Source organism: Pongo abelii, chromosome 12 (assembly GCF_028885655.2).
Source record: "Pongo abelii isolate AG06213 chromosome 12, NHGRI_mPonAbe1-v2.0_pri, whole genome shotgun sequence".
In the NCBI taxonomy this organism is placed as follows: domain Eukaryota; kingdom Metazoa; phylum Chordata; class Mammalia; order Primates; family Hominidae; genus Pongo; species Pongo abelii.
Window position 1 is genome coordinate 23,202,087 of NC_071997.2, and position 13,651 is coordinate 23,215,737.

General features: G+C 45.1%; 1 protein-coding gene across 11 annotated transcripts in view; it reads left to right on the forward strand.

Annotated features, from left to right (window-relative positions):
* LOC112128528 (regulatory factor X8) overlaps positions 1 to 13,651 on the forward strand; it is a 103,064-nt gene that overhangs the window by 16,421 nt on the left and 72,992 nt on the right. For 5 of the 11 annotated variants that reach the window (XM_063713299.1, XM_063713302.1, XM_063713303.1 and 2 more), the window contains exon 1: positions 9,747 to 10,341. The exons of 1 other annotated variant lie outside the window; for it this stretch is intronic. Coding sequence is in view for 1 of the 10 variants with exons in the window: in XM_054547016.2 (XP_054402991.1) it covers positions 10,647 to 10,720 (74 nt within the window). In the remaining 9 variants the exon portion in view is untranslated. 5 more of the 11 variants (XM_063713300.1, XM_054547021.2, XM_054547025.2 and 2 more) reach the window with 4 other exon arrangements.

The window sequence follows — 13,651 nt, forward strand, 5'->3', positions numbered from 1 at the left end:
GCAACTTATCTTTGCAATTCTGTCTTCAATTTGTCATATTTTGTTCATCACTATAATACTTTAAATAGACATTAGAAGTATTGGCAAAATAAATAGATTATTGTGAACAAGAAGTTTTCAACTCCTGTGATAAAGAAATTGGGTAGTAGGAGTATTAGGCTGAGGAAAAGAATTCTTCATTGAGCATCTTTTATCAAGGGTGTTAAGATAATTTTATCACAGATTTGCTTATATAATATATACCTAATCTTATGCTAATCTGAAAAATGAAAGCAGGTTTAGCTTTTTGTGGCTTCTGTCTGTTAACAGTGGAATTTGCATGTTAATCATGTAAACCAAAGTTTCAGGGAAGATGTACCAGTTTTCTAACTGCCTATTATCAGGGTTTACCATGAGATTATCTTATATATAGTGATGTTTGCTTGATATTCTCCAACACTTATTCTTTAGGAAAGTTATTGCAAATTACATTGCTAACACAAATAAAGTACTGTTGATTCCTCTAAAGCAATTCAGTCTTTCAGTAAGTGTTTTTCGAGCACCTACTATGTGCCAGTCAGTTTTCATAGCATTTTGAGGTATCTTTAGGAGTCTTTCCTCTTCTTCAGAAATATTAAAAACTAATGGTATTGTTACTGTCTGTGCCCAAGTATGAAGAAATAGCCTTCTCTTTATATAGTCTCCACTTTTAAAAAATGTTTTAATATTCATACTTTCTCTATAGCAGATTGTGAAAATGGTTCCAGAGGAATGTGATAATTAGGCTAACTAATGAATATCTGTATTACCCAGAGACTACAGTTAATATAAACACCTCTGTAACAACTGAGACAGAACAGTGAACTTCTGTCAGCACAATCATTCTGATTCCAGATGGGGGGTTTAAGCATTTAGCTTTCAAATTGGTAAATTCATAAATGTCAGTGATACTGCCTGAGAATAGACACTTTATCCTACCTCTAATTTTTATCCTGCTTAGACTATTTTTGTAACCTCCGATGGTTCTTCCTTCGCTTTCTTGGTGGTTATGGAATTATTCTGCCTTCACTATCCAGTTTGGTAACAACTACCCACATGTGGCTATTAAACACCGAAAATATGGCTAGCATAACAGAGGAACTGAATGTTTTATTTTAATTTAACTACACCAATTAGTTAGTTAATTAAATTATTTTGAGATGGAGTCTTGCTCTATCACCCAGGCTGGAGTGCAGTGGCAAGATCATGGCTCATTGCAGCCTCGACCTTCCAGGCTCAAACAATGCTCCCACTTCAGCCTCCTGAGTAGCCGGGACCACAGGTACACACCACCACACCCTATTATTTTTTTTATTTGTGGAGACTCGGTCTCACTGTGTTGTCCAGGCTGGTCTCAAATTCCTGGGCTTAAGCAATCCTCCCACCTCGGCCTTCCAAAGTGCTGGGATTACGGGTGTGAGCCATTATGGCTGGTTTAAGTTTAATTATAAATAGTTGCATGTGACTGGTGGTGAATGTATTGGACTGCGCAGGTTTTAGCCTTTATCGGTCTCAGCTTGAAAGCCTGGTAATAGATACATCAGAGTGCAGGCCAGGATTACTAGGACTGGAACCAGGAGAGTCTGCAAAGGGAGTGTAGTATTTTCCTAGTGATGCTGGAACAAATTACTACAAATTTCGTGGCTTAAAACAACACAAATTTCTTGTCTTACAGTTCTGGACGTCAGACATATCAGTTAGTCTTATGAGTCAGGCTAAAGTTAGGTGTTGGCAGGGCTGGCTCCTTTGGAGGGCAGGGGAGAATCCATTTCTTGCAGTTTCCAGAGGCTGCCTGCATTCTTCTGCTTATAGCCCCCTCCTCCATCTTCAAAGCCAGCCCTTAGCATCTTCAAAATCTCCCTTTCTCTCTGACCTCTGCTTCTGTCCTCACATCGCCTTCTCTGAGTCTGACCCTCCTGCCTCGCTCTGATAAGGACCCTTATGTTCACATTGGGTCTACTGGGCTAATCCAGTATCATCTCCCCATCTCAAGATCCTTAACTTAATCACAAAGTCTCTTTTGCCATGTAATGTAACAAATTCACAGGTTCTGGGTATTAGGCTGTAGACATTGTAGGGTAAGGGGACATTATTATTGTGCTTACCACCAAGGATAGCCAACTGTTCCCATCACATAAAATCTGGGCTAATGACCTCCCCCCTGGAAACAGACCTGGAGGTGGGCTCGAGCAAGAAGCCTCTCTGTGGGCACAGTTCCCATCTTCATGCTGAATCATCTTGGATTCGGCTCAAGATAGACGGAGCAGGGCCCAGACTCCTTAAGGAGAAGGCTGTTAGGGCCCAGCAGAGAGAGGATCTGGTCCCAGCCAAAGCACTGAGGTTGGGCACAGAGCTCCAGTTCTTGGGATGATAGCCTGGCTGCAGCCCTGGGGTGTGGGGGACTCACACTGAGGGAGTTGGGTGATGAGGTTGGGGTGTCTGTGAGCAGAAGCCTGCACATTATCTTCTGGACATCAGAGAGGTATTGACTGTTTTTTGAGCTGGGAAGTTATATAAACAGTGCAATGTTTAAAGAAGATTAAGCTGGCAGTTGTGTGCAAGTGGGGCCAGGTGGAGGGGAGTGGGAAACTGGTGAATAAATACAGGCAGGGAATGATTAGTTTCAGAGGAACAGTGGGAATACGGAGAGAAGAAAGTATGTGCAAGAAACATCCTGTCAAACAGAAAACACACCAAAAATACCACTGCTGAGCTAAATAAAAAAATGGCAGCAACATCTTAAATCATTTTGGAAAAAAATATTTTCAGTTTTTATTGGTTTATATACTCAAAGAATTTGTGTAATTGTAGAGTCTGTTAAATGGTGTTATTAATGCCTGCAGCTGTCACTGTACAAAATATATTTAACAGGTATATGCTGAAACCTTACAATACTCACCAAGTGTTAATCACTTATACTCACCATACTTAATCACTCAGTTATTTGAAAGAGCATAATGTTGCAGGTATTTGAATTAGCAAAGATATGAGGCTGAGGATTGCTCCTCCAGGAGAGCAACAGCTAGATATATTTTCAGCATAGAAAGTTTTGGCATTTACGGTCGAGCGTGGTGGCTCACGCCTGTAATCCCAGCACTTTGAAAGGCCAAGGTGGGTGGATCACCTGAGGTCAGGAGTTCAAGACCAGCCTGGCCAACATGGTGAAACCCCATCTCTACTAAAAATACAAAAATTAGTCAGGTGTGCTGACAGGTGCCTATAATCCCAGCTACTCAGGAGGCTGAGGCAGGAAAATCACTTGAACTCAGGAGGCAGAGGTCGCAGTGAGCCAAGATCATGCCACTGCACTCCAGCCTGGGTGACAGAGCAAGACTCCACCTCAAAAAAAAAAGAAAGTGTTGACATTTACTACCTTTCACCTTTATAAAAAATGAGCCGTGCTTTTTCTTACCAGATGGCCCCTCTCTCTGGGGCTTGTGTGCCATCTGGAATTTGTTTTGATAAATCCAAATACTAGGGCTATGTTATCTTCCCAGTTAAATATAACATTTAGTTAATTAGCCTGGCAACCTATGCATTTCTTTCACATGCTAAAAAAGATAGCACTGCATCTATACTGTGTTCTGGCTACTGGGGATAAACCACCAAAGAGAAATCAGTCTTTCTGGTTAATGACTCTACAACAACTTGGAAGGAGGAACCAGACGCAGACTGGAGTCCTTGAGGAGGCTTAGACTACTCTGGGGACTTGTGGGTGGCTGCATCCAGCAGGACAGGGGTTTGGATATGCTTAAGATCCCACATTATTCAATGTGCTCATGTCTCCAGACACCAAAAGATGTCCACAAGCCACTGGGCATGGCAGCTCACGCCTATAATCCCAGCGCTTTGGGAGGCTGAGGCAGGCGGATCGCTTGAGGCCAGGAGTTCGAGACCAGCCTGGCCAACATCTTGAAACTATGTCTCTACCAAAAATACAAAAATTAGCTGGGCCTGGTGGTGTGCATCTATAGTCCCAGCTACTCAGGAGGCTGAGGCACATGAATCACTTGAACCCAGGAGGTAGAGCTGCAGTGAGCTGTTGCTCTCACGCCATTGCACTCCAGCCTAGGCGACAGAGCAAGGCTCTGTCTCAAAAAAAAAAAAAAAAAAAATACTCTCAAGCCTATTTTTTTCTTTTCTTTAGAAAATCCTAATTCTTAGAGTGACAGATACATTAATAAGTGAAATTATTTTACAAGCTTGTAACAAGAGCAGCAGCTCCTGTGCCAGTTTTCTACTCCCCATTCCCACTACAGGCAACACCAATTTCAATTAGTTCAGCTGTTTATTTTGATTTTTGCCTTCCTATTTTTAAATAACTTGCTTATGCTGCTATTTCTTTATTTTTCTACTTTAATACTACCCTTTGTCTTCCTTCTGCAGAAGAGAATAATTGGCTCTCATACACTACAATTTCCCTCCCAATATAAATAAAATAAAAAATACTTTGGTCGATTGTTACCAGTATTTATATTACTATGACTGTGGAAATACTATTCAAAGCTTAGCCATGTGGTATACTATATAATTAACTACATTTTCTTTCTCATACCACACTTTTTTTCTTTTTTGCTTTCCTAAGATAATTTTTCTTTTTAGATTTTTATGTGCCAATTGCTAATTTATTTTCATTCTTATAACTCTCCTAAAATGTAAATTGCTTCTCCATACATTCAAACATAGGAGGTAATTTATCAATTTTTTTTTCTCCCTTGGGGCCACCCCTCCTGTAACCCTCTGTCCTCTTGTTTCAGACTGATTCTGCTATGGAAATACCAGGGGTTCCATCTAGGTCCTGCTGCTCACCGAACAGAACACCAATCACTGAGTGATTATTTCCAAGGAAGAAGGCTTTAACTGGGTGCTGCAGCCTAGGAGATGGGAGATCAGTCTCAAATCCACCTCCCTGATGGACTAAAATTAGGGGTTTACATAGCAGGGAAGAAAAGTAACAATGTGTAGGAAAACAGGAACTAGGGAAGGGTAAGGAAACAATTGTGATGAATGAGGGGTCTGGCATCTCATTGGCTGATGCAATGATCTGGTGAGTTGCAGTTCTTTGATACTGTTTTTTGAGAGATCTGAGGGTCTTTTCCCAGGGAAGGAACTTAGATAAAACAAATACAAATTTCAAGCTTTAGCATCAGAAGGGTCAATTCCTATGTTTATCCGAAACAAAACAAACAAACAAAAAATCTGTCTATGGGACTATTGGGTCGGTTTCAATTCAATAGCACTCCAGGCCTGCAGGTCACTGTCACTGCAGGACAGCCCTAGCCTCCAGCATGGGCAATGCCTTCCCATGCCTGGACCCTGGGCCTGCCTCTGCTTCAAGCATTCCCTCATGTAGTGGAGTATATCTGTCCTTAAAAGAAAAATGGGGACAGGAAGGTAAAGTTTTTTGAGATTTTATTCTACCCTCACCCTAGACTGATGGTGGTTGCTTAGATGTAGAATTTTAGTTTGAAGCCATTTCCCCTAGAATTTGAAGATGTATAATCCTTGTCTTCTGGTGGTCACTGACAAGGAGTCTGACCCACTCTGATTCCCAGTCTTTCCCCAAGGCTTTGACTGTGTCTTTTTTTTTTTTTTTCTTTCTTTAACTTATTGGAAGCTGTTGAGATTTTCTGTGTCCTTGGTGTTCTGAGATTTCCTGTGACCCCTGAATTGTCATTCCTCCCTAGCTCTGGGTGCTTGGTGAACCCTCTCCATCTACAAACTCACATCCTTCCATTCCAGAAGTTGTCTCTTATGATGGTTTGCTTCATTTCTTTTCCCCACTTTTCTCCGTTTATTCATTCTTGAAGTCCCTTCCAGATATTGGACTATCTGAACTTATTGGCTGTTTGTTTATTATTTTTTTATTTTTTTGAGACAGGGTCACTCTGTCACCAGGCTGGAGTGCAGTGATGCAATCTCGTCTCACTGCAACTTCTGCCTCCTGAGCTTAAGTGATCCTCTGGCCTCAGCCTCCTGAGTAGCTGGGAAGATGGGCATGCGCCACCACAGCAGGCTAATTTTTGTATTTTTAGTAGAGATGGGGTTTTGCCATGTTGCCCAGGCTGGTCTTGAACACCTGAGCTCAAGCAATCTGCCCACCTTGGCCTCCCAAAGTGCTGGAATTATGGGCATTAGCGACCACACCTGGTCATTTGCTAATATTTTAAAAATCTTGTTTCATCCTTTTTTCTCGGTTATTGTTCTATGTTTGTGATATTTCCTGATGTTATTTTCTAATCCTTTTATTGACTTCTACATATCTGCTCTCACATTTTTAATTCCTAAGAGCCCTCTTGTCAAAAATTTTGTCTATAACCTCTTGTTCTTGTCTCATGGGTGCAATATCTATCCTTAGCTCTTTAAGGATGTTAATTCTATTGGTTTTTTTGTTTGTTTGTTTTTGCTCTTTGCCTATTTCTCTCCCCCTCACCAGCTTCCTTTTACTTTAATCTTTGTGGTTCATGTTAGAAGCATTTCTCAAATGTCTGGTGATCCTTGGCTATCCATTTGTCATTAAGAGTGGAAATTCTGTGAGGGTAGGTGAGGCTTATTGGTTGGTGCACTTCACTTACAGTTCTCTGGCTGGGCTGTTTCACTGGGAAATCCCCAAATGTAAATGGTAGGTGTTTTCTCTCAGGCAGGTTATTTCTCTTTTTTTTTTTTTTTTTTTTTTTTTTTTGAGACAGAATCTGGCTGTGTCACCCAGGCTGGAGTGCAGTGGTGCGATCTAGGCTCACTGCAACCTCTGCCTCCCGCGTTCAAGCGATTCTACTGCCTCAGCCTCTCAAGTAGCTGGATGACAATTATACACCACCACGCTCAGATAATTTTTTTGTATTTTTAGTGGAGACAGGGTTTCACCTTGTTGGCCAGGCCAGTCTCCAACTCCTGACCTCAAGTGATCTTCTCGCCTTGGTCTTCCAAAGTGCTGGGATTACAGGCATGAGCCACCAGGTCCAGACCTATTCCTGTTCTTCTTTTTTCTTTTTCTTTTCTTTTTTTTTTTTTTTTTTTTGAGACAGTGTCTCACTCTGTCACCCAGGCTGGAGTGCAGTAGCGTGATCTCGGCTCACTGCAAGCTCCGCCTCCCGGGTTCATGCCATTCTCCTGCCTCAGCCTCCCAAGTAGCTGGGACTACAAGCGCCTGCCACCACGCCCGACTAATTTTTTATATTTTCAGTAGAGACGAGGCTTCACCATGTTAGCCAGGATGGTCTCGATCTCCTGACCTCGTGATCCGCCCACCTCAGCCCCCCAAAGTGCTGAGATTACAGGCATGAGCCACCGCACCTGGCCTCCTGTTCTTCTTAAGGAAGATGGTTTTGTCAGTCTTTCACGGCTGCTATATAACAAGGTACCACGACTCGGGGGGGCTTAAGCAACAGTAGTCCACTTTCTCAAAGCTCTGCAGGCTGAAAGTCAGGTTATTTCTACAAGGGAGGAAGTTCCCTGTCTCCTCTTGGGAGATATTAGCCTGGCTGCCTGTGTTCTTGGAGTCAGATTGAAGAAGGGATGAGAGCTGTCACTCTCTCAAGTGTCACACTTAATCCCCTGTTTTCAGTATGGGAACACCCATTTCCCACTGTTCCTGCGGGGCTGGAATCCCTCTGGCCCTGCCTCTCCAGAGAGTGAACCTGGGGTCTTCTTCCCAGTGTGGCCTGGGGCAGTTGCCTGGTTGCTTAACCACAGAGGGGAAATTCAGGTGTAATGGATTCTGAGAGTGACTTTTAACCAATATACTTATTTTTAGTCTCACTTGGACCCCTACTTTTAAAGTCACCTAGTACCTCTAGTTCTTGAGTCTTTCTGACTTTCTGCTGTACAAACCAGCCTACTTCTGAATTTCTTCCTCTGCCAGTTTAGATTTTGGCTTTCTCAAGGGTGCTAAATCCATTAGCACAAACTCATGATTTCTAGGCTCCCAAATGTCATTGCTGTCATTTTCTATCTTGCTCTGTGTCCTTTCTTTCTTTCTTTTAAGTCTCATATCTGTTATTTGAGTGAAGCTTTTGGAGGGAATGGCGGTAAATACATAATTCCATCTACCATATTTAACTATATATCCCTCTAGAGGCCTTCCTAAGTGGATCAGAAGTCCTGGTAATGAGGAAAGGTCTTTAAACATGGATGTTGGATGACAAGAAAAGTCACCTTGGATGTGAGTGACTGAAGGATGGATGGCGGCCACATCACAGAGGCGGTCAGTCTTCAGAACTTATGGAGCATTCGCAATCCGTAGAGCACCGACTGGGCTGGAGCTGGGGGGATGGAGAGGAAGACTGAAGTGGCATATGGAATGAGGACTGATTCCGGGCCAAATTTCTCCTTGTTACTAGTTTCTTAATGTCTTTGACTCCTAGTTTGTTGCAAATGGAGGAAGAAGAAAGAAATGTAACTTTCATCTTTTACCCCTTTTATTTTTTATATTTATTTATTTTTTTTTTTTGTGAGACAGAGTCTCACTCTGTTGCCCAGGCTGGAGTGCAATGGCATGATTTCGTCTCACTACAACCTCCACCTCCTGGGTTCAAGCGATTCTCCCTGCCTCAGCCTCCTAAGTAGCTGGGATTACAGGTGCGCACCATCACACTCAGCTAATTTTTGTATTTTTAGTAGTGATGGGGTTTCGCCATGTTTGGTCAGGCTGGTCTCGAACTCCTGACCTCAAGTGATCTGCTCACCTTGGCCTCCAAAAGTGCTGGGGTTACAGGCATGAGCCACCACGCCCGGCTCACCTCTTTTATTTATAACACCATGGGTTCATAAATGGGTGAGTGAGACATCTGTGTGTGTGTATAGGGGAAATTGTTTCTGTAACATTGCTTAGAAAGAATGTTGTGGTAGTTACTACCAAGGTACTGCCTTCACATTTTAACTACCAAGTTCATCACAACTCTTGATAAATACAACAAGGTCATATCAATTATTGATGTTTTCTTGGTTTGTGTGGTAGGTTTGAACACAGAGGCTCTCATCTGTATGATTATTCTACCAGGGAATGGGCCTCAGCTCCAGGTCACTTGGTGTCTATGGTAGAGTCATCAGGATTTTAAGAAAATAAACAAGGGGGCTGGGCATGGTGGCTCATGCCTGTAATCCCAGCACTTTGGGAGGCCGAGGTGGGCGGATCACAAGGGCAGGAGATCGAGACCATCCTGGCTAACATGGTGAAACCCCATCTCTACTAAAAATACAAAAAATTAGCCGGGCGTGGTGGCGGGGCGCCTGTAGTCCCAGCTACTTGGGAGGCTGAGGCAGGGGAATGGCATGAACCCGGGAGTTGGAGCTTGCAGTGAGCTGAGATTGTGCCACTGCACTCCAGCCTGGGTGACAGAGCAAGACTCTGTCTCAAAAAAAAAAGAAAAAAGAAGAAGAAAGAATGAAAATAAACAAGGGAGAAAAAAGCAAGAGAATAGAAAATGGATTTTTAAAACAGTATCAGGGGAAAACAGCAATGTTCATAGATAGCAGCTTCATTCATAATAGCTCAAAACTGGACACAACCCAAATGACCATCAACAGAAGACTAATGAATAACAAATTATGGTATATCTATACAATGGAATGCTATCTTGGATAAATGTCTATTCAAGTCCTTTGCCCATTTTTAAACTGGGCGGTTTGGTTTTTGTTGTTGTTAAGTCGGCAAATGTGTTTTTGATCTAGATTGAGAAATCCTTACCCGGAGACTCTGAAGCAGTTAGCAGCCACAGTAACGGCTGCATGACTGAACTCTGACTATGCCACAGCCTTCCAAGTAAATGTCGCTTAATACTCACAACAACCACACAGTTCCCCACAAAGGAAATGAATTTGGAGATGGCCAGCAGCTCCATGTCACACAGCAATGACACTGACATAAATGGCTCTTGAGGGCAAGGACTGGCAGGGCCTGGCTACAGATATGGGGACTCACGTTGAGGTGGCACTGCTCACCTGGAGCAGCACACTGGAGTCACCTGGGACCAGCCTCCTAGAAGTCCAGATGCGCCTGCCTGCCAGAAATTCTGAGCTCCGAGATTTTTCAAAACTCCTAAGTCCAGCGGTTTTCAGCAACGGCGGGCACATTAGCATGACCCCAGGGCCCTGAAAAAGCCGGTTGGCCCAGGCTGCCCTCGCCCAGACCAATTCATCAGAACCTCTTGGGGCGGGGCGGGGCGGGGCTGGGAGGGGGAGCGGCAGCCGTGGTATCAATATTTTTGAAAACTGCCTGAATAACTCCAACGCCCAAGCAAGTCAAGGACCCCCACGGATTCAACACCGCGACCAGATTGGAAAAGGTGTAAGTTGGTGCTGCTTGTTCGCGTCCCTGTTTGATTGGTAAGCAGGTGGGAAGGGCGCTGGGTGCCAGCGGGAGGCGGCTCCAGCCTACACCGCAGGATGCAGGGCGGGGTCCGCACATCCTCGGCGGGGCGCGGGGGTTGGGGAGCTGTGGCCTCCCGTACTCGCCGCGCGCCTTCCGCGCCCCCGGGCTCGGGTCTGGAGGAGTGGGCTCCGGCCCCGCGCCCCCCGCCCCTTTCTAAAGTAAACACCGAGGAGCGGCGGTGGCAGGACCGGTGCAACCCAGCACCGCCCACGGCCGCCGCTCGCTGCCTGCCTCGGTGCTGCAGGTCCGGGGCCGAGCCATGGCGGAGGGGGTGCCTGCCTCGCCGTCCAGCGGCGGGGGTAGCCGGGGCCCACACAGCGGCGTCATCCAGTGGTGAGCTGCCAGGCGCCTGGGACGCTCGGATGGAGGAGGTGGGGCCGGGGAGGGGAAGCGTGGTTCCCGCTACGGCTGCCCTCGGGACGCCGGGTCAAAGCCGGGTGTGAGGAGCGGCCCCAGGCCCAGCGCTTTCTGATGCTCGCCCGCCGCAGGCGGAGGGGCCTCCCATGCACGCACACGCGTAAAAGCCCCGGGCCCGAATCGGCGATGGGGCCGGGCTTTCCATCTGTGGGTTCCCCGTTGTCACCCTTCCCGCGGAAAGCCATCGGGTCTGCCCCGCGGGGGCCCGTTGGTTGGACCCTGCTTCCATGTACATCCAAAAGCGCCTGAGCACTGGCCAGGGGAGGAAAAGCTTTCTCTCCCTAGATCCAGGATGGGATGTTTCCTAATTTAAAGCTAAGGAGTTTTTAGCTTTAGCAATGCATTCCACATTGTGAAATTCACTTCTAGCTATTTAAGTCGAAGCAGGAAAAAAGGGAAAGAAAAATATCCTCAGCCCCTGGGACCGAGAAACTCATGGGGTTGCAGATCTTCTTAAATAGGAAAATAATTGAAACCAGTTCTAGGACCTTTAGTTTTACAAGGTGAATAACTGTTATATAACAGAGTACATTTTTCTCTTTTTAAGTTTCAAAGAATATTTCTCAGGGAAGACTTTTGAAAAAGTCATGTGAGTGACACAAAAATGAAGGGTGTGTTTTGTGATTATAACCCTGGCAGGCCTAAACAGTTACCACTTTCCTCCAAAAGAACATTTTTGATATGTCTTCAATGAGAGAAAAAAAAATCAAATGAATAAATATTGAAGCACACAGCGTTTTTCAGTGTTACACAGCCGGGCTAGGTTTCTGCTACACCCACTGACCCAGGCCCCTCATGCATCCTTCTTAGAAAAAAGGACTCAGGATGCCTTTCAATGACTTCAGTTCGCCATTTAGTGAATTAGAGTTTCCAGGGTTTAAATTATGCTCCAGAGACTTGAAAGAATGATGAGACTGATTAAAAAATACCTGAACATCCTCCTAAGGCCGTTTGTGAACTCACTTCAAATGGTAACCAGGGGGCCTATGATGGTCTAGACCAAGCTTGTCCAACCCTTGGTCTAAGGGCTGCATGAGGCCCAGGACAGCTTTGCATGAGTCCCAACACAGATTTGTAAACTTTCTTTTCCTTTTTTTTTTTTTTTGTGACAGAGTCTTGCTCTGTTGTCCAGTCTGGAGTGCAGTGGCATGATCTGGTTCACTGTGACCTCCGCCTCCTAAGTTCAAGTGATTCTCCTGCCTTATCCTTCCGTAGTAGCTGGGATTACAGGTCTGCGCCACCATGCCCTGCTAATTTTTGTATTTTTCTTAGAGACAAGGTTTCACCATGTTAGCCAGGCTGGTCTGGAAGTCCTGACCTGAAGTGATCCACCTGCCTCGGCCTCCCAAAGTGCTGGGATTACAGGTGTGAGCCACCACGCTGGGCCTTCATAAACTTTGTTAAAATATTATGAGCTTTTTTTTTTTTTTGGCTCATCAGCTATCATTAGTGTTAGTGTATTTTATATGTGACCCAAGACAATTTTTCTTACAGTGTAGCCCAGGAAAAGAGATTGGATGCCCCTGGTGTAGGCCATTTTAGCAGAGAGTCTGACTTATTCAAGTCCCATATTACAAGTTCCTATCCCTATAGGCCTCTCTTCAAGGTTGGGGGGTGGAGGCAATGGAAATAAGGGAGGGTTCACTGTTTCATTGGGGAAGGCTGTTCTTTAGACATCCAGTTGATGAGGTGGTATGTTTAACAGATCGTTGAGGCCGGGTGTGGTGGCTCGGGCCTGTAATCCCAGCACTTTGGGAGGCTGAGCCAGGTGGATCACTTGAGCTCAGGAGTTCGAGACCAGCCTGGCTAACACAGTGAAACCCTGGCTCTACTAAAAATACAAAAATTAGCTGGGTGTGGTGGCGGGCGCCTGTAAATCCCAGCTACTCTGAATGCTGAGGCAGGAGAATCGCTTGAACCTGGGAGGTGGAGGTTGTAGTGAACCAAGATTGTGCCACTCTGCTCCAGCGTGGGCAACAAGAGTGAAACTCCATCTCAAAACAAAATAAAAAACCCAAAACAGACGATTGGTACTAGTGGTTTTAACATCAACATCAAGAACAGCCTCTGGTATTGCAAAGTATCTCCAATGCTGGAGGAGCAGTGGTGGGTAGTGCAGAGCAAGGGGTCTGAACGCCCGGAGACATCTCCGTTAGCCAGTGTCTGAGTGAAAGACCAGGGAGGGGCCCAACTGTTGTCCTGTGGAGGAAACCTGCCATTTTCCACATTACTTCATTGTTTTGTCTTCTAATCAGTCACTTGTTAGGACCCCAACATGTGTTAGAGACATCAGTGCCATTGTCATCCACATTGGATAAATTCTCCCAGGAGAAAGGCCCCAGGAGAGCTTGGCCAAGTCTCAGGGGCCAGAGGTAATAGAAGCTTTCTGTTTCATGGACAGGAAAGACTGCAGAAATGGGGAGAGGTGGGGTTAAAGCTCTGGGGAGCACAAAGGAATGAAGAACAGTGATCTGACTTCCTTGCTGGAGTGCAGACCTAGCAGGTCTAACCCCTGGCTTCAGACCAGGCAAAACCTAAGCATTACCTAATCCCAATGCATGCTGAGCCCTGGCTGTAGACTACACAACTATCTCCCACATAGACTTTTACAAATTTCTGCAGACTCTGTTGAAATTTTAAAAATACAAATTTGTTTGGAAAGGTGTAGAATTTATGGTAGCTTTTGATCAGCCGGATCGAAAAGGTACTCTAGTTCCTAGTGTGGGGGGCTCATGACATTTTTCTTTGTTTTTTTTTTGTTTGTTTGTTTTGAGATGGAGTCTCACTTTGTCTCCCAGGCTGGAGTGCAGTGGCACGATCTTGGCTCATTGCAACCTCTGCCTCCCG